A 22,131-nucleotide genomic window follows, 5' to 3' on the forward strand; every position below is an offset into this window, starting at 1 on the left:
GTTGCCTGACACACCTTACCAAACATGAATTATCCCTTGAGCCCACTAGCTACTGTTTCCAAAAATAATTCTGAGAGGCAAGGTCTGAAAACATGGGTAATTTATTCTTATTGGGTAGCCAATACAGCTGAAAAAAAATATAAAAATAATAATAATCACAAAATCTTGGGCACTCATGTCCTTTTTCTGATCCAAGAGGAACTTTACAAACTCAGACCTACTGAGAAAAATATGTTCTGGGTAGAAATAAGTTACATTAACCAATTGACAAAAAAAGATAAAGGTTAGTATTTACAACTAAGGTAGAAAAAGGTGCAACTGACAGGAGAGGTGAAAAGTATCTGCCACTTGTGGAGGTTAGCAGGAGCATAAGTTGTTCTGAGACATAAAACCAATGTCTCAGAACCACTGTCAAGCCTATGCTTTTCCGTGTTCAATAGAATCATGAATTTTGTTTCAAAGCTTCTTCTTTTGAAGATATTAAGTAATCTTTCTAAAGGATAAGGACCAGGAGGTCTGAAATTGCATAGCTGTCTTATAAAGCGTTCTCAAAATAGTACCCACCATTTTTGTCTTTCCCCCTCTGTTGCAGTTCACCGTGACAAATCACATTTGTTCTGTTTCTCCCATACGGTCTTCACAAGAACTTTTGGCTTCACAGACGAATATTAATACAGAAGCAGATTACGCAACAGCTTAATATTCACCAGGTCTATGTCAAACATGATGACGTGTCTGCATGACCAAGTGTGACCTAACTCCTGAACTTGACATAAGCCTTCCTCAGGCTTATTAACCACAGTAGGCCTCAATGTGACTATTCCCTAATCTGGACAGTTCATTAACGATAGAGCACCTGGTGAGTGCTATCAGCCTTGATCATGAATAATGGGGGTACGGCCCTAGAGAAGGTGACCATTCAAGTCCCTTATGGGGAACTAAATGACATTGGAGGTCAAGAGCAATATGATAAGAATTCTAAGTTTGACTACAAGCCAATCACTTTATCTTATAAACACAGCAGACAGAGAAAGCCTAATTTGAGAGCTAACAAGGAGAGCTCCTTGCTGAAGCAGCAAGCTGCATGGCAGTGATCTCCCCTTGGGCAGGGATGCCTCTCAAGGTTACTCCTTGAGGTCAAGAGATCCTTGCTGACTACGCTTGTTAGTGAGGAAAACTTTAATTTTTAATGGTACTGGATTTACGTTAACATTTAGCAACTTGAATATGCAGTAGACTAATCAGTGTAACTCTTGTCATCATAATGAATTAATGATATCAGTCTCCTTACTATAATAAATGAAATCGCTGCTGTATCATTAAAACCAAAGTGTTGGATATCCCCCATGGCACCAAGAGCTTCTCTGTTTTACCAAATTTACCTTCTTTATAAAAGCCAGCCTGATATCCCTCCTTCAAATCTTGTTTTACTATACCTCAAATCAAAACAACCCTACTACTACAATATTGCTTTTATGACCAGAATTCCTATGGAAGAATGCTTAGCAGAAAGCACCAAGAATTCTACAGATTTCTTCTAAATTGCTAATCCCACCTAAATTGAGTGTGCGCTATGTATGCAAGGAAAATATCAATGGTACAAAGGTTGATACAAATATTTAAGTACCATTAAAATTTATGATATTTAGTCACTGCACAAAAGAGGGACACCTTCCTACCTTTGTGAACATGGGCCTCAATTTCTCAAGTCACATGTATGAGAATTACAACAGATTACTGTTGCTATGTATTTAACACCTCCCAGGTAAAGGCACATAACTAAGTTCCTTAAGCGCTTTTGAAAATCCCACTCTTCTTGCAAAATATGCCAAACAACTCAGAGACATCAAGATACAGTTTCCAAGTCTCCCAAGGAATATAATTTTCTAGATAAACTCACAGCACACACAGCTAGCCTTGTGGTAAGCACAGAAAGGGAGGTAGTAGTTTCTTTGGTTTAAGAATCTCACAGCTTCTTCAAGGAAGAAACCTATGAAAACATATAAAGAACCTGGCAATTGTCATAAGTTTTGACCACATAAAAGTCTCTTCTCCAGATCATAAAAGTAATAAGTGAAGACTACAGTGATTTGTAAGGAGAAAAGTGTATGATGTTAACAAAAGCATGGAGGTATTGAGATACAAATATATCCCCAGAAGTCTGTAGACTTTTGTAACTGCAGAAATCTAGCTTTTTTATTATTATTATTATTCAGTTCTTTGTAGTCACTCAGCAGAAATACCTTGTCTGTACCAGAAAAGGCATTTCTGTAAGTACTGAAGAGTCAAAGGACACTGTGATCACAGAAAGCTTGGAAGGAAATGAAATATAATTATCTGAACCTTAGTTCTCAGCAATGAGGCAATAAAGGAAATTATGTCCAATTAGATTGATGGCAAGTTCTCATGCAGAAAAAAATAAGAGTACATGGGTTGTTCTGGGCTTTATTCATCATAAGAATTACAGGAAAAGAATCACAGAATGGCTGAGGCTGTGGGGGCCCTCTGGAGGCCACCAGGCCCCAGCCCTGCCCCAGCAGGGCCACCCAGCGCAGGCTGCCCAGGCCCATCTCCAGGCGGCTTTTGGAGATCCCCAAGGAGGAGACCCCACAGCCTCTCTGGGCAGCCTGCACCAGGGCTCCTCACCCCCACAGCACAGAAGTGCTGCCTGGTGCTCAGAGGGATCGTCCTGTGGGCCAGTTCGTTGCCAGTTTGTTGCCCAGCAGTTTTTTTTCCCCTTCCTTAACTCTGCTCTCCCAGAGGTACACCCAGAATTGCTCCCTGGCTCAGCTCTGGCCAGTGGCTGGAGCTTTTGGAGGCGGCCAGAGCTGGCTCTGCTCTGACCTGGGGCAGCTGCTGGGCTCTGCTCACAGAGGCCACCCCTGCAGCCCCCCACTACCAAATCCTTGCCTCATAAACCCAATACAACACCTTTTAGGATAACACTAAGACCAAGCCATCTGTATTTAGTGTTCTGCTTGAACTCTGTAAGACAGAGCAGCAAAGAGAAGATCAGTCCATGACCAAAGACTTGTGACAAAAACATCTGTAACTATAATTCATCCAATAAGCAAATTGAATTTTCTGCCAATGTAGTAAATTCTAGCAACAAACATTTTACAACTACATATTACAACACATAAGCTGCATTACAGGAATATGAACATTGTGCTAGTCCTTCCCGTTTCACTTCACGTAAGGGCAGCTTAACACTTATCCAACTGTTTATCAGCTGCTACATATTTTAAAATAGGGCACTAGAGGAGAATACAAGCAGAAATTAACAAAGTGATATGTAAAATATAAGTATAAATAAATAAGTAAAATCCACAGTAATTTTTTTCCCTACAGGTTCCTCATTTCCACTCTTAAGTTTCACTTCTGAGACTATGTTTGCCTCTCACAAGCTTCATGGTGGTATGCGAGTAATACATACACTCAAGTTTCAGCCTACAACTACTACTACCTCCCAAAAACATTTTCATAGCCAGGCACTGACTACCAGAGCTTGAATCAACAAGAATGAGTCTGTATGTGAGGTGAAGTTGATTTATCTGCAAAAATCCATGAAGCCTTGAAGTTTTCTGTATTTCATACCTTTTTCTCTAGACTAACCCAAGCTCTATGACAACATATGAACATGCTCAAGAAGTAAGAATAGTAACTTGACTGTAATCTAGCAAAATGCTTAAGCATACAATTAGTATCTTAGTCCTCCTAAATAAATAGTCTCACTCAAACTGAAATTTACAGAGCAAAAAAGAGGCTTCTAAAATTTGAAGGGAAAACTAAAAACATCCTGAGGCATTCCATTGTTTTAGAGACAATCTGCACTCACCAGGTAGAAAACTCACCCCTCTAAAAAAAATAATTAATAAATCTCCCCCTAGACAAGTGCTTTACAAATAGATTCAGAGACACAGAGATATAGTTAGAAGATATATTTTATATCTAAATCAGAGAGATACAGATTTGAAGGGTGGACCATTCAGCAGATAAGGAATTGGCTGGATGGTCGCAACCAGAGTTGTGCTAAATGGCTCAGTGTCCAGGTGGAGGCCAGTGACGAGTGGTGTCCTTCAGGGGTCCATCTTGGTATCAGTGCTGTTTCATATCTTCATCAGTGACATAGACAATGGGATTGAGTACACTCTCAGCGAGTTTGCAGACAACACCAAGCTGAGTGATGCAGTTGATACAACAGAAAGTAGAGATGCTATTCAAAGGGACCTGGACAACTTAGAGAAGTGGGCCCAAGTAAACCTAATGAGGTTCATCAAATCCAGGTGCCAGGTGATGCACCTGGGTTAGGGCAATCCCAGACATGAGTACAGACTGGGAGAATTCATTGATACTTTATTTGTAGAGAAAGGACTTGGGGGTTCTGGTGGACAAAAAGCTCGACATGAGCCAGCAGTGTGTGCTTGCAGCCTAGAAGGCCAACTGCATCCTGGGTTGCATCAACAGAGAGGCCAGCAGGATGAGGGAGGTGATTGTGCCCCTCTGCTCTGCCCTTGTGAGGCAGTACTTGGAGTACTGCGGCCAGGTGTGGGGCCCCTAGCACAAGTTAAAAAGCGTCCAGAGGAAGGCCACCAAGATGATTTAGTGGTTACTATTTGTGATAGGGGACAGTTGGACCAGAGTTGGAGATTTCTTCCAACCTTAATGATTTTATGATCAGAGGGCTGGAGCACTTCCCCTATGAAGACAGGCTGAAAAAGCTGGGGCTATTCAGCCTGGAGAAGAGGAGGACCTTATTTCGGTACTTAAAGAGGGATTATAGAAAAGATGGAGAGCAATTTTTTTACACAGGCAGACAATGACAGGACAAGGGGAAATGGTTTTAAACTTAAAAAAAAAAAAAAAAAAAAAAAAAAAGGAGATAAAAAGGAGATTTAGATTAGATGTTAGGAGAAAATTCTTCACTCTGGGGGTGGTGGGGCACTGGAACAGGTTGCCCAGAGAAGCTATAGCTGCCCCATCCCTGGAGGTGTTCAAGGCCAGTCTGGATGGTGCTTGGAGCAACCTGGACTAGTGGGAGGTGTCCCTGCCCGTGGCAGGGGGGTTGGAAATAGTCCTTAAGGTCCCTTCCAACCCAAACCATTCTGCGATTCTTTAAAAATTACACTCCAAGTTCACAATGAATACCAGCATATTATGCCTGTGCTCAAATAGTGTTCTGCATGATCTTTGAAAAGCTAAAAAAGAAGCCTGTAAAGCAAATATTGGGGGCTTCACAGTGGGGTAGAAAACAGATGAAACATGGGTTTAAATTAGCTTTAGTTATGCTTCTGTAGCTATAGATGCTCCAATAATAGTTTTAATTATCACATAAATAGGAATACATGCTAAAATTATGCAAGAAATTCAGACTTAATCATAAACTCTGAAAATTATTTTAGACTAGTCTCCACATCAAGACTATTCTTTTAATGCCTATCATGTCTAGTAGAGAAGCAAAATGAGCATGTGGCGACTTTGAAACTGAAGTTCAAAGAAGTCTATCAACACATTAGGGGGCAAAAGAGAGTAAAGATTGCCTTTATTCTACAATACTGAACAGAACAAAAGGCAGCATCCATAAAGATGTATGATATAGGCAAGAGCGTGGACAGAAAAGAATGAAGTGATGAAACACACCAGAGAAACACTCTATGAATTACATTTTCAGATTACCTGAGAATAAAGAAATCAGCATATATCCAGCAGATAAGCAATTAATAGTTTTATGAACAGGTAAGTACAGTTTCTGAGCTTGTTTCTCATGGTGCTTCTTCAATATATTTCCTGTACAGCTGCAGTACAATGAGATTCTGGTTGCTAAAACCACAGAGGTATCAACATTTTCCTTCACCTCCAACTTGTGCTGCAGCCTCATGTTCCTGTATCTACTCAGTTAAAAAAGACTGTAGGTGTACACACACAGACACAGAAGCACACACTTTGATGCTACTGAGATTGAATAGTCTATGTAATCTCAGTGTGTTTATATTTCTGTTCAACAAAAATGCTCCTAGAGGACGGTTTTTTCCCCACCATTTACATCTGATTCCCACTTTGCATATTGACATTGTCTCTTTTCTTTTTCTGTTCTTCTATACACAAACCATTTCTAGTTATCTATAAAAAAATAAAAAATAAAAAGCTGCGGGAAGCCACATTAGTATCTAAGTTTTATACAACAACTTAGAAACCACTTATGGTTGTTAACAAGAATCAGATTGTTGACAAGAACTGGAGCATGGATTTTAATATAAAACTATATGCTTCCTGGACACCATTTTGAATGGTGTAAAATAAAAAGACATTAAGGTACGAAAATGAAGTAATCTTCAATTCACATGCCTATTTTAAAATATAAAGTGTGGGGAAAAATAAAATCAAGATTTGAGATGAATTTACTTATTTTAAAAAGTCACGTAGAAGATCCCTAACAGCAGTAGAAATATGTTCATTATGATTACAGAAATAACAACACTTTTAAATGTCAAAAGGTTTAAGTAAATTATTGTGATAGATATGAATATTGCATCCCACAAGTCAGGGTCTCCAGTAACATTATAACATGAAATGGTAAGTAGCAGATTTTTTTAACTCACTCTGTAAAGAGATAAAAAAACAGAATAAAGGGATATAATATAAGCACGAGGAGATCTGAATTGGCTCTCAACATCCATGTGTCAATTACTTTAAAATCAACCAGATTATGGTTCTTTTAAATCAGCCTAAACTTACATACTTTTTTTTTTTTTTTCCGATAAAGGACAGATAACAGTGTATTTATATGATGAATGGCTTTTATCTTTTAAAAAAGCAAACCTAGAAATTTTAATGGGGTTAAAATCTCAGTGTTTTACATTTTAAAATCCTTGTCTATTAACAATCACCTCTCTCATTTCATAACATCATACATGGCATCAAACACTGAAATAACCTTCTTCAAAGCCAGTGCCAGTGGAGACTACATCCTAGTTTATTATTCAGCTTGCTTTGACTTCTTTATCCTTATACAATGCCTATTTCTTGATACTTAATACTATCTTTTTCTTAGACTACGCCTCAGAGAAATCTTTAATGTCACAGGCAAAGGACGAGTAACTACTGTAGATTCAGAAAAAAGGTTTCTATTGTCATCATAAAGAGGTTATAACGATGAGTCTCTAATAGAAGAGCGCATACACTAACTTCCTACAATCACCTGGTTGTTGTTTGTTTTTTTTTTTTTTTCCTGGAGATCTTGAGATTCTAAAAAGATATTTTTGAAAGCAACCAGGGAGTGAATCACTGTTAAGGCCTTCAGGGAAAGCAACAAAAACCTGTCGTGTGGACTATGCCAACTTTGGCACAGAGAGCATTACCTTTGCCTTGATTGAAAGCCTTTTTAAAGCAATTCCTAACATTTCTTTCCCCTGTGGCACTTCCAACCTCATTCTAAGAGGATTTCTTTTTTCTCAGGGCCATAAGGATTCACATACAATTTATCCGAGGCTATCTTTGCTGTAGGCAAGGATCTGGCAGCTACTGTCTTTTCCATGACTGTTAAAGAAACAATGAGAAGTTAATATTCATACTCAAGTCAAATCATGATTACACAAAGTTACTGACACCTAAAAATGTCTGGTCTACGAAATTGGCTTGAACATTCGGTTGAACACCCACTGAATAGACAACTTTAAGAAAATAATTTTACTTTCAAGGTTTCACCCACAGGATGAAAAGTGCTGATCAAAACTGATAAGAAAATACACCTGCAGAGTTTGACCTCTAGAGAAACTCCCCATGATTTTCCCTCAGAAGTATTGCAGATTAAGAAAAATGTGATAGAGCTAAGGGCTAAGTTTGGAAGTACACAGCAGGGAAGTCCTCCTTGTACATGTTGATGATCTCACTCTTGAAACAGAGGAGATGGAAATCAATGCAATCATCTTTCTTTTTGCTCAATCAACTGCCATCTTGCTGAGTTACCTTGACAGAATAGCTCAACTTTTAATAACAATTTAGGGGAGAAAAGCTAAAAGTTCCTGTCCTGCTGAGAAATATAGAGGGAGGTCTATATGTAGTTTCTCTTTTTTTTTTTTTTCTCCCTAGAATACTGATCTGAATTCTGTACACAATTCCTCTCTCTTTGAGAGCTCAGTTATACAGTCCCTCCCTTTCTCTTCTTCTGCTGCCCATAATTACCTGCTAATGTTTCTGTTCAGCTCTTTGTGTATTCATGTTCCAGTGTTTCATGGGCTATCTGAAACACTTATATAATTAATAAAAAAATAAGTGAAAATAATTTTTGAATTTTTAATTTCAAAAAAAACATTTTGTGCTTTTTTTTTTTGTTTTCCCAGTAAAGCATCACAGAGCCACTGTTTGCTGTAGCCAAACAGTTGACATTGTAGTATAAGTAAGGGCAAGCATAGCTCCCCAGAGTAGTTCTGCCACTGACGAGACAAGTCATCATGCATAACCATAACCTGTAGGTTTTTAAAGAGAATTTCCCGTATTTGTTGTAATTTTTAAACTACAAGCTCATTTCTGCTCTCTCATGTAAGTCCGGGCAAACTCCAAAGTCAGAAAGCAGAAATGGAGCCTTTGGACAAAGGTTTGCTACATTTGTGTGCTTTATGTTAAGCTCCTACATCTATAATTAGGTTTGACAATAGAAGTAAACCTCAAAAGTGCTTAGCTAGTTCAGATTCAGTTTCAGTGGGACATACTGTCCACAAACATATCTGAAACTCTGACCATTTATATGATCATCTATACATTTCTATTCAGTATAAATACAGCTTTAAGCAGACGTGAGTTTTGAGACTTAAAACTTCAGGTTTATATATTCTGACTTTTCATTCATCATTATTGTATTTACCTTCTTGTCCTTACAGACTATGCTATTTTTTTTCCATCTGTAAACAAAAAATATCCCTACACCATATTCTTATTGACCATCCCAATAAGAACATCTACTATCAAAGAGATACGGTGCACATTCCTTTAATTGACATTTTGTTGCGTTTTTCCATCTTCGTGCCATAATACACCTTAAACTCAAAGTTAAGGGATAAATAAACTAGTCATGTTTTGACTGTGACATAACCAGCTTCCAAGAACCACTAGATGTTTTTATTAATATTTTTTCCATCTTCCCACCTGAAGAAGTTCCTATTAAATGCTGTCTTAAATAATATTTCAATTTATTTTCCATCACCATAGTATTTTATTTAGAAGGTAATTCAGTGAGGCAAAACAAGTAAATATCCTCACTATTGTTCCTATTCCTTTTGAACAGAGTACCCATGTTAATGCAAGCCATAAACAGAACAAATCTTCCATTAAATCATTCCCTAGAGAACTCATTTTGGTACACAGTTGGGGAAGGGCAAGATAATTAACTATTTATGAGTTCAAGAAATGGAGCAGGTACACCCATTGCTTGGTATTCAGTGCTTCACGTAAAGAAATATGACCAAAACATTTCAGAGTCTTTGAATATGTGCCCAAGTTGTTCCTAGCACATAATTTGTTCTGTCTTTACTTGCCAGATTTCCCATTGTCAGAGGCAGGAGGAGTCTTCCCCCAACCCGTGTTTAACACGTTGCAATAATTTGCATCCTCCTTTATACATAGACAATAACAAACACTTGGGCTAAATGACCAGCTTTCAAATTCAGAAGCATTTGTTCCAAAACCACAAGCCATACATGCAGTACACTTATTAGATTCTTAAATCACCATAGCACCCACCAGCCTTTGAATGTCAACGTGTACACAAGACCCTGCTTTGATGAGTTAGTATAACATCTTCACTAATAAGTAAATTAAGACATTAACAAGTATTTTTCTTTTTCAGATTCTACTTTTCAGAATTGTAAGATAAAATCAACCTAGTTTACAATGGAGGTTATTTCACTGAATTCAAACCCACAATCACATAAGTAGTCACAGCAACCTATACCTCTACAGCTAAACAAACATTCAGCTTGCTTTCTAACTTGTATGTTTTGTTGCAGAACTGAGGAACATCCTGGAAGTAAGAAGTCCACAACAGCTGACCAACCATTACTATTCAATAGGTTCATTTTTGTCACAGTATCACACAAACTATTTTACTATTTTACCTGCCTTTACACATACAATACAGATATGGATAACTTCTTCAAAATTATACTGTAAGGCTAAAGATTGTTGATAACTCAGTGAAAGAAAAATAACCACTGAAGGGATGATGAATTTCAAATAAATATACTGATAATACATGGTATTATTCCATGTTATCAAGTTACTAACTCCATGTTATAAAGTTCCATATATTCAACCAACTCTTGAAACAGCAATCAAGAATTTTCTTGACAGTAGATTTGTTTTATATTTATTTTTCCCTGACTGCTATTTTACCATTCAAAATCTACCTGCATTTTATGGGAGACAACACAGAACATGATACTGCTTGAAGGTTTGTTCTCCTCTTGAAGAGACATAAAAGATTTATCTGAAAAAAACAGAGCTACAGCTGAAAACAGAACTAAATCAGCAATCAAAACAACTTATACCAGTGTTATTTATTATCTTTTTCAAAAGCTAGTATTGATGCCAAGACCAACAGTCCAGATAAAAATCTTTGTTAGCAAGTCGCTTACCATATTTATTGATGATACAGGACCAATGCTGTTGACATAAATATCAACATCAATAACTGTTGGTTTTACTGTGGAGAAAAAAAAAGAAAAATCACTTAATATTATTTTGCAGAAAACATAAGTAATCACTTCAAACAGTTTCCTCCCCAATATCCATAAGGTTTATTGTTCAGATAAAATCAGGAACTACTGAGAAATAAGGATTATGTATCTTCAAGGAAGACAAGGTTCTTTTCCTCCCCACCAATACAAATTACCACAACTTACAGCCCATGGCACTTCATCATCATGATCCTCATTTATCTCAGCAGCAATTTGTTTCAGAAAATTTTATTGATAAGTAGAGTAGCTCAAAGTCAAAACTTAAGTTGACTGACATGAAACTAAAAAAAATGCAATGTGTATCTTTTTTCCATTTCCTCAACATACAGGTAGTTTAAAGGACATTTCTTCCACACCAATATATATATATATGTATATATATATATATATAATTTTTTTTTTCAGATTTTCTCATCTCATCAGTCCTGATTTTATCCTTAGATTAAATAACTATAAAATCAATTTAACTAAACTTTCCTCCTTTCAATTTAGACTCATTCCCTTCAACTCACATTGCCTTTGCACTCATTCATCTAAAGCATTTTGAATTTGATTTGGTTTAGTTAATACTAGTTTCTCACAAGAACTTCCATGTTTTTAGACTTCCAGAGTTTAATTCAAAGACAACAGGTAGGCCAGATGTCCTTTCTTTAGCTTAGGCATCTAGGATCTATCTTTCTTTCAGCATGTTCAGTGTCAGCATACCTACTGAACATTATTCAGATAGCTCTTCCAGATAATGTAGCAAACTAAAATAATGCCACTCTTCCATAAAGAAGCGTGGTTTTTATCTGTACTGTCTTCCTTCGGATTCTGCAGGATATACATTAACTTCTACGCTGAGATCTGAACTGGTGTATTACTTGTCTCAATAGTTAGTTACTTCAAAACTAAATAAACATATATCATGTTCTAACCTGCATGGCCGTAATTGTTACAAACCTGTCCCTAATAGGTCAACAGCCTCAGTTCTCCCAGAGGCACCTTCCCTTTTCCATGGTCTTTAAAAATCTCCGGAGAGCAATACAAACCACTGAAGTTGAGGAACTAACACTTCTATCCGACTATGGTGAACTCTGGACTTTTTTGTACTAAACCTTAAGCCACCTGGGCTTGCAGGTACATCAGCTACCCAAAACTCAAGAGAGCCTTCCTCAGGCAAGCTCCTGAGTGGAGAAGTAAGGAACAGTTAAAAACCACAGTTGCAAGGGAAGCTCAGGAGGGTAACAGCTAATTTGTCTGAAGTTTAAGAAGCCATCCAACACAAAGCTGAAGACAGAAAAGAATCTCTGCATGCAAAAACAAATAATTTTTGCCCTATCCCCCAGATTTCAAACAATGAGATGCTGAGGAGTTTTAAGAACCTGAAGAGTTACATGGTTCTGAAAAACAATAGGCAAGGCAGGCTGTCTCATCATTTAAAACTTTGTAATGTACTTCTCTCCTCATGAAGACCAGATCTAATGTTGCAAAAAAGACATTAAGATGTGTACAGATAGTGGTCAAAGATGATAATCATTCTCTGTAATTCACGAAGCACTGCACACTTCTTGAACTGTATGTGGTCAGAGCATCTGGGACCTCATTTAAGGTCATGGTTTCAAATTGTCTGCAGTAGTGGCTTATAAATTCAGATCTTCCCTTCAGCAAAAGAAAAACTGAACTCAGCTGAACAAGCACAACTGATTAATGCAACTCTAATTGTACCCAGCTAATAACTAAATAGGAGTCTAGCAGCTTCTGGTAATGAGACTCGCCTCAAAACGCAGTAATAAATGTCATTACGTAGAAATTGGTAATAGCAGGGAACTACAGCTAGCAAGATAACATACATGGAATAAAAGGCTTTGATCCAGATGGAAGTTCAACACCAAGGAGTTCTGGTAAACACTCTCGCTCTACTCTGAGCTTTTTCCTCTCTGCACTAGTGTGGCCTCACCTCAATTACTGTGTGCAGGTTTGGGTGCCACAAAGAAGGACACAGAACTATTACAGTGTCCAAAAGAAGACTACAAAGATAGTGAAGGGTCTGGAGACCAAGACGTATGAGGAGCAGCCGAGGTCCCTTGGTTTGTTCAGCCCAGAGCAGAGCAGGCTGAGGGGAGGCCTCATGGCGGCCTGCAGCTCCCTCACACGGGGAGCAGAAGGGCAGGCGCTGAGCTCTGCTCTCTGGGGACAGCGACAGGACCCAAGGGGACAGCATGGAGCTGGGACAAGGTCAGGCTGGGTGTTATGAAAAGGTTCTTCATCAAGAGGGTGGTCGGACACTGAAACAGGCTCCCCAGGAAAGTGGTCACAGCACCAAGTCTGCCAGAGTTCAAGAAGCATTTGGACAGCACTCTCAGATACAGGGTCTGATTTTGGGGTGGTGCTGTGTGGAGCAAGGAGCTGGGCTCAATCCTTGTGAGTCCCTTCCAACTCAGGATATTTTATGATTCTGTGATTCTATGAACATTAACAAGATTAGACTTAGTGATGCACATCAGCATGCAATTGGATCTTGGGAGGATCAGGGACAAAGTTCAGGACCAGAACACAGTGCTTAGAATCCATTTTTTTTAATCACTGCAGTTAAATATATAAATAGGTTATGAGATAATAATTTCTCCTGAATGTGCTGGGCCAAATTCCCTCCTGGTGAAAAAGAAATAAAATAAAAATAAAAATAAAAATAAAAATGAAGCACTGTTTTCATAGATGCTAAAGAGTATTTGGTCTTATGCACAGCAAAAGTCTAATCTTGAAGCAGAAGAAAACTAAACAGCAGCCATTTCTTATGTCAAACAAAGTCATCTTCTAGCTTCATAAAGTCCCAGAGAAATTAAAATTAAAATTAATAATAGTAATAAAAATAATAATAAATCTATATGAGATACTATATTCCTACAACAGCCAAACAGACTGAAAGTTTCTTTGAGTGATATTTTGTTTTCCTAGGCAGAGGTATCAAATAGAATTGTAATACAATTGTATGGTAGGTATGTGTTCAGGTTTTGAAAGAAAAGGCAAAAAAGTAAATTTCTTGTTGCACCCGGTCTTTCATGGATATAAACATATACATGGGAGAACCATCACGTATGAGTTTTAGAGTCCTTACACAAGATTTTAATTCAGAATACCAACTACGATGGGGCAAAGATTTTAAGATTACTTTATTCAAAATGCACTATGAAAAAGAAAATAACTGAGTCTGAAAGTTACCATGTCTTCTGTTTAGAAAGAAACTCTTCCTCTACCAGTCTTCAAAAATAAACTGTGATGCATGGGAAGACAGAAATAATCACACTATCAATTGTTCTAAGGCCTGCTCTGTTTTAATATGTACTACATACAATTGTGAACACTCAGTTCAAGGACTGACTAGGCCCTGCGTGGAGATGCTGAGCTGCAAGCAGATGGAACCTTTCTTCTTGCACAGTCTTGTTGCTCAAGCAACAGAAGTGTTAGTACCTCACTAAAAGTGGCAGTAGGATTACAAATGGATCCTCAGCTTTAGAACTATTTTGATATCGGCAGCAACCCAAAATCATTCAAAAGAGCTGTCAGAAACCCAGAAAAATTACTGACAGAACCACGTATATATCACATACTGGACGTGGTGCTTAGGGATATGGTTTAGTGGGTGACATTGGTACTAGCATGATGGTTGGACCAGGTGATCTTGAAGGTCTTTTCCAACCTTAATGATTCTATGATTCTGTACAGTAGAGCAACTAAAGGTTGTCGACAAATGTACCAACCTTCTCAAAGTTCTTTGATACAGTTTTTAATATATGGTGGTTAGGCTTCCCTGAAAGACAGTGTAAGCACATCCAAGTAACTAGTGTTATACTGCTACACAGTGCTATCTAAGGTTAGCTAACTGTTTATCGCCATCATTCCATCTTCAAACATGTTGGTTTTAATCGAGAAGGGGACTTATCAAGCCAATCAAAATATCTGCAAACAAAACTAGAGGTCACATGAATATTTAGCTAGTAGTCCCCATCTGATCCAAATGTCATGTCTTTGAGACAGATGAGTGTTTATATTCCGGTCAGTCTTGTGACTATCACATTGCAAAAACATCCAAGTGAAATTTGTCTACAAACTTCAGAGAGTTTAAGAGAAATCTAGACACAGGAGTTGTGAGTTCAGCACTGTCTGCAAAGCTCAGTAAAGAAGCCAGGTGAACACTTGTCCAGTAAGCCTAAAGCTAGGTCAGGTATGTCCACACAACTACAAAATACAGAAACAACCGATTTTGTGTAGTCCTATACATTGGTGAAATAAACAGTGCCAGAACTTGAATCTCATTAAAATCCAAGTAGATTTTACTTCTGGACACATGCAAGCAGATCTAGTGTGTAAAAAACTGGGCAAGTAAATCTGAAAGAGAATTTTAAAAGATTTGCGAGGAAATGAAAAAGGGTTTGCTGAATAAATTCACACATCTTTTAGTGATAAAATCTTCAATAAATTGCCAATATTTTAATGTGCTTATTTTGTATTTTAAATCATCCTGTCCTTTTTAAATCCCTCTAAATTTTGGTGGATATCTGCTATTCAGAACTGACGCTTATTTCATGAATGAGACCGATTTTGCTTTCTTCCTACAGAAAGCTTCCTCCACATTTGAAGTCTGTCCAAATAGCATTTATGATTCTGCACAAATCATAAATATTTAGAATTATTTTTAAAAGTTTAATGTCTATAAATATTTTTATTGGAAAGCTCATTTAAGCATGAATAGAACTGGCTGGGCTCTCATAAATTTTAAAATAAAATTCATTTTTGTAGAGGTTTAACCTTTTTTACACTGCTCAAGCAACTCTCAAATCTAAATTGCGCTTTTTTTAATCAATGTACTGGTAGTAAAAATCTTATAGATCAATATACACTTATTTATAGAAGCAAAGCAATTAGCAGTAGATTTTTAGAAGGCATATAACCTCTTCTGTAAATACGCAGACCCTAAACTCAAAGTTCCACAAGGCTCCTGATCAAAAAAGTTTTCTGAACACGAAAGATTAACAAGATTGGTCTTACGGTAATGAAATAGTCCTTGAAATTACCCTGCAATTATATTTTACATTATCTCATTTGCACATAAATTGCTATTTTTAAACTACAGAAAAGCAGTAATAAATCTTTAGACAGTTATTGGTAACTGTAGTAGTTGTGATTATTGTGTTATTGTTTACTTTCCATTAGTGGTGATGACTATTAATATTTTCCTACATGACCTTACAGGTGATATCTAATTACTTTTTTGTTCCTGTAAAACAAACTGCTATTGCTAACAAGTCCCTTCTCAGAGAGAGTTGTAGACAGCTAAAACTTCTGTATTTTAGGACAAATTACCACACTTGGAAAAAAAAAAAAAAATGGTTAATGGGTCAATGAGAGGGGTGGAAATTAAGGAGCCATTTTTTCAGCACAGCAGACAATGGGCTTGACCAAGTCCTTCACTTGCTACAGCCAAGTAAACTCTGACAAAACAGTCACCCCCATGATTTAAAATCAAACTACCAAAAGGGAACTGCAAATGAAAATCAGAATGAAGATTAAAAATTGGGTGTAGACTTGAAAGACAATGTGAATGAACACAGTACCAGGATGAGAACAGAGTCTTTCGAACATGATTATATTCACGTGCTAGGTTCTGTTGCCTTTCTGTCCAGGACTGTGAATGACAACGTACACATAAAAAGACTCCCTCCGTCAACTATGAATCTTTTACCACTTTTATTCTTCTTTCACTATCAGCATCAATCAGTCATTAGCACTTTTATCTTTCATTTATCTTTCCCCAATGCACAAGCTGTGATTTTTATGGTATTGTGATGTTTGGCAATGAAAACTGTAGCACTTACATGGTTAGGCTGGTTTTACTATGACTCCCTGAAGTTTCCATTATGGCTTTATTTATATTCATGGTGGGTAGTTCCTATGTGGTACCATAAGACCCAAAAACAATTAAATTTGTTCCTGCAAAGTCTGGCAAGCTAGCAAACAAGGTCTGGATGAATAACACTAGTCACAGGAAAACTATACAATTGCAAAAGAGAACAACGTTTTCAAATAATATGTGCAGAAAATTCTCCTTCCTTAAAAATGACAGAAAAATCTTCTGCTTTGTGCTACAACCTTGAAGTGAGAAATGTACATCTGCCAAATTTACAAATACCTGCCCAGAAAGCATCTTTGATAAAACAAAAAATAAACAAACACCTGTAAATATATTTCTGCATTTTGAAGAGCCAATATAGTCTAGGTAACCACAAAAATAAGGAGAGAGATAAAAGGGGATGTGTAATGGGTATCTCAGACTTTCCCTGATTTTTGCCTAACTTTCGATCTATGGCTTCCTAAAACTATATGCTACTTTCCCTGCTTCATCTCTGATTCCTTAGGTGAACCTATGGAAAAGAAGAGAAAAGAACTGAAGCTGCTGTATATAATTTTGGGTCTGACAGTTTAGCTAAAGAGTTTGGCAAATATTAATTGTTAACTAAACTTCCCTACCAACAATGCCTCTTAAGACTCAGTCTGTGTGTATCAAGTCATTTCAACAAGTAATCACTGCCAGGAAACAAGACTCTGAATAAGTTATCTGAGTAAATGAATTATTTACATTCACACAGATCATGTCTTATTGCAAGGAACCTTGCTGTTAAGTACTCAGTTTAAAGGTCTCTTTCTCAAAAACAAACCCAGTATGTCTCTGTCAATCCAATAGACTACGTGCAAGACTTAACTACTGCTAAGGTACAAGTGGCTCCTGAGACATGAGACAAAAGAGCAGTCTTATCTGCAAAGAACTGTATTACTTGGGTTACGTTATTAGATTAGTTTCAGAAAAACACAATGTTTGAATATTGAAATATTTCTATACATTGAAACATTGTCAACTTCAATTAAAATTTTGCTTTTCAGCATTGATTTAAACCAGGTGTTAAAAAAAAAAAAAAAAAAACGCTAAATAACAATAAGCCACATTCTTTTTTCTATTTAAGCAGAAACATTACATTTGAGGGCTGCAGGGTCACTACATTAGAATAAAACTTCTCTAATTATCCTTTGAGTATGTCCCGTAAGAGTTTTACCCAAGAGGAGGAGGAGCAAAAAGTACAGTTTTTCCCCGTGACAGCTGAGAAGCTGTGAACCAAACCAGGTCAGTAATCAAACTCACAAAATCACCTTTGCTCATCTCCATGGTTAGTATCTTAGAAAAGCGGAATGTATGTGTGAAAAAAGTTAATTGTCAACAGCCTATGCTAATAAGGTATATTCTCATGCTAGATTTTGAATGAAGCTATGTTTGATGTACTGTCACTACACTGGCACCAGAGTAGGATTAGGTGCAACAAGCACCTTTTTACGTCATGTTTTAAAACTCAGACTTGGACTGCAGATTTCAAAATCTAAAGCTTGGGCTTTGGAGTAGCCATAGAGCAGTTTATCCATTATTTATTAGCCTTGTCACTAATATTTGGGAAGTGTTTGTGGTAAAGTTTGCAGAACAAAATGTCAATTACTAAAGATGCTACAGAATTAAAACTCCTGCAAGCAACTGAGAAATCCCTTCTATCCTCCCACACAGAACAGAGATTGCTCTTACTTGTACTGAATAGCAACCCTTTTCTCAGGAACATTCCTCATATTGGTGTGTTTTTACATAAAGCATGGGAAATAACTGGCACCAAAATAAGTTTCATATTTACTGTATTACCCGTGGAAACAGGCAGCTAATGGATTTCCAGTTTGGTGGCTGAACCAGAACAAAAGTTTTCTGGATATCCACTTTCCTTTCCCAAAAGAAAGTATCAATAAAAATCAAAACATTCCTGATTTTTTTTCTTATGCTCTTTTTTACCTCCTGAGCTCTCACTAGATTCAGCCAATTCCTAGCTGAGTCTTGACCACAGCATTCCTAAATTATTTTATATAACCTATAAACCTTCCCTATAAACCATATAGCCTCCCATATAAACCTAAATTGAACTAGTCTCCACAATCTTCTGCGGTGATCAATACTAGAAACCAGGACTATGACTCTTCCTTCCTGAGAGCTACCATAACACAAACAAGTTCCTCTGTCTCTCCTTCCCATTTTGTAGTACCTTTAACCACTGCTGAGACCTCCACGTAGAACTGTCTATAATCAGTCCTTAAATGACAGCTATCTCTCTCCCTACTTCCTAAGCACTCTGACACTGTCTCTCATAAGCTAGCACAAAAAGAGCCTTACACCAGAAAGTAGTAATTTTGCCTTGCATGACAGTTTACAGCTTTCTCTGTGCAATGATCTAGGAAATATTTTGATCTGGGAGGCAATAAGCAACCCCCTGTCACCACATATGGGGAAGCCTTGCTGGAGCTAATTTAAAGAATATCAGGTGTGGCAATCAGAAGCTAGCAAAAATAACTTGACAGCCACAGCGGTAATAGCCTGTGGTGCACTTTAGGGTGCATTTCTGCAAGGCCCGCCGGGAAGGCAGGTCAGAGAGAAGAAAGGTTCTGCTGCAGCCTCAGAACTCAAGGTTTTCATTAAGCATGTGCTTGAAAATGCACATCTTCTTTAAAAAGCAACAGAATAAAAGTTGTGCCCACTCACCCAACAGATCTGCTCCTGGCTTGCACTGAGAAACTGCTTAAATCAGCTATAGAGAAAACTTTCATCAGCCTTAAAAGAGAACTGCTATTAAACCCTGCCTGGCCAGCACAGTAAATGCATGTCGGACAGAACTTACTCTACTGTTTGTCAACAAAAATGAGCCCACCTATTTCTGCTTCCCACGCCTTTACAAACCTATGCAAGGCACTGAAAGTTGCACAGCTGTTTGTGAGACTACTCTGGTCTTGACAAAATTGGCTAACAAAAATACTTTAGGAGCAAAGAAAACCAGATTGACACTCCATACAGACAGAATCTGTGGAGTCAGAAGACAAAAAGGCATTAAAATAGGTTTATGTGGGTGGGCATAAATATAAATAAATAAGCATACACTTTAAAGTGAATTTATTTGAGGTTGTAAATAGACAATAAATACAGGGGACCAACAGAGGCTATAGGGATGACATAAAGGATCACAGAAGAATCTTAGTTATTGCAGTTTTATCAAAAAAAAAGGAAGAAAAAGCAGGCATTAGCAGTCAAACTGCCACAGAACACAAGTTGATGATTCTACCTTCAACACGTGCAGTTCAGATCTTTCCCCAACAGAATGATACATTTGAAAAACCAAAGATGCAAACATGCAATACAAATCATCCTACTGCTCTTTTCTACCCTTTAGTGAATAATAACATTAAAATCAATATTATTCATAGTTGTTTTGTCTCTCTCATAATGTTCTTGCCTCAGGTCTGACTTGATGTCAGCTAAGTAACTCTGAGGCACAAGAAGTTCTGTCTTGTAACTTTATATTCCTTGATTTGTTTTTTTTTTCTTTTATTTTTTTTTTAAGCTTCATTGCTAACACTTACGATCACACTCTACTTTCAATTGCCCTGGGTAGTTTGAGTACACTCTAGTAGTCCCCTCTAGTTGTTTTTTTTCTTAGCAGCACTATTTTGCCTCAGTCTCTGAAATAGAGGCTAATTGAAAGTATTAAGCTTTCCCTGGCAGATCATAAATAATTGCAAAGATCATTGCAGCAGCCTGAAATGCAGGGGAAATAACATCTACATTGTTGGGCTTTTTTAGGCTTTTTTTTTTTTTTAAAATGCTAAACCAGAAATTTATCAATTTCCTAACTCCACTTTCTTGCATTAGGAACACCATGGGGAAAGGTAATGGACAGCAGTTCTGGCTGTTTATACCTGGCAAGCATCTGTAACTCCATGTTCTAGTCCTGTTGTGTTCTGGGAGAGGTATTTCAGGAGCTGGGAAAAAGCGCAGGTAATTGCAGGAAGGCTGGAGAGCACTTGGTCAGACTGCAGGGTGTGTTTAAGAATACCCTTTGCACTGAAATTAGAGTGCTGAGGTAACTGCTTGCTAAAGATGCTTAGGGAATGATTGTGTTCTCTACAAAGTACTGGAGAAATAACGTGTTTTCTTCCACAGCAGCAAGTTGATATTAAGAAGGAAGCTCACAGTTCAGCTCAGCTTATGAATTAACGTTAATATTACTACTGCCTTGTCATGACTTAAATTTTGCACATTAGTTATTGCTTCTTAGAAAACAAGATGAAATAAAATCTTCTTCCTGAGGTAAGCAAACTAGCTACCAAAAGTCAATTCTTGAGACATATAATGCTCTTCATGCTCCACATGAGTACTGTGTCCCAAGACCAGTTTAGGGTGAGTTTTTTTCCTCTCCCTACTAATGTCAAAATTCCAAAACCTCTCACATAGTAACCTTTTTTATGGGTTAGGTGAGTTTCAAAACAAAAGAAAAAAAAAAAAGTTACTAATATCTCTCACACATAAAGCTCACTCAGGGAATATCATGACCCACCTTGTAAATTGGGTGAAACGTTTACTTTGGAGGAATACACTGTTACATTTTTTTTTTCCATATTTAAGACAATTTAAATTCCATATGAAAAGTAAGTGCTAAACAATGTAGTGTAATAAAGCTAGTTTTTATTTTCTAGGACTCCATTGTGCACTAGGCTGTTCTTTATGGAAGGTGAGAAGGAAGGCTTCATTAAAGTAAACTGACCTGAAGTTTATTTTTCTTTGCCATGGGCTATTTAATTTTCTTGTGGTTTGAGTTTTCTTAAAAATAATAAAATAAAACAACACAGAACTTAGATTTTGAATCAGTTAATCAAAAAAAAAAAAAAAAAAAAGCAATGGCAAAAAAGCCGGGGTATTAATAAAATACATTAAGACTGAGATTTTTCTAGATGTAATCATCATCATCATTCTATTCTGTGGCCTGCTGATTTGTCTATTATTTCTGTTCTTGTTTTATTTGATAAAGAGAGAGTAAAATTTCAAGGCCAGAACTTGTATCCTACTAAATGGCAGGAGTTAATCCAGTGTGATGTCAGGAAAAAAAAAAATAAAAAAAAAAATCACTCCACACACTTAGAAAATATTGTGTATTCTGTGAATGGGTCTTCACTTCGAAGGACTTTAAAACATACTCTGGAGTACCTGCCTAAGGAAGAGATTTTAAGACCTTCACAGTTCAGAGTGGATTTACTTGTTACCTGGGACTGGTTCCTTTCAGACCATGCAACAGAGCCATGATTCTCAGCCCTATAATTGTACCTGGTAAAAAGTGGAGAGAAATGATGCTAAGATGCTTTGTCTCCATAAAACACTTTTTTAATCAGTACACTAGCATAAGCTCTTCAGTGTGAGGTGCTTTCTCTTCTCTTCCTTTTTCCTTTTTTTGTTTTTTTTCCCCCCAGTTCCAAAAGACATGCATGTTCCGTGGTATGCTGGAAAACCACCAGATGC

At 37.3% G+C, this 22,131-nt stretch overlaps 1 protein-coding gene across 4 annotated transcripts in view; it reads right to left on the reverse strand.

The window, feature by feature from the left end:
* The window catches only part of GABRG3 (gamma-aminobutyric acid type A receptor subunit gamma3), a 333,357-nt gene that overhangs the window by 304,693 nt on the left and 6,533 nt on the right, over positions 1-22,131 (reverse strand). For 3 of the 4 annotated variants that reach the window (XM_072030545.1, XM_027446836.3, XM_027446825.3), the window contains exon 3: positions 10,629-10,696. In XM_072030545.1, coding sequence (XP_071886646.1) covers positions 10,629-10,696 — 68 coding nt within the window. Of the gene's footprint in view, positions 1-10,628; positions 10,697-21,878; positions 21,940-22,131 lie in introns of all 4 variants that reach the window. The other variant, XM_072030556.1, reaches the window with a different exon arrangement.

Source organism: Anas platyrhynchos, chromosome 1 (assembly GCF_047663525.1).
Source record: "Anas platyrhynchos isolate ZD024472 breed Pekin duck chromosome 1, IASCAAS_PekinDuck_T2T, whole genome shotgun sequence".
Lineage (NCBI taxonomy): Eukaryota > Metazoa > Chordata > Aves > Anseriformes > Anatidae > Anas > Anas platyrhynchos.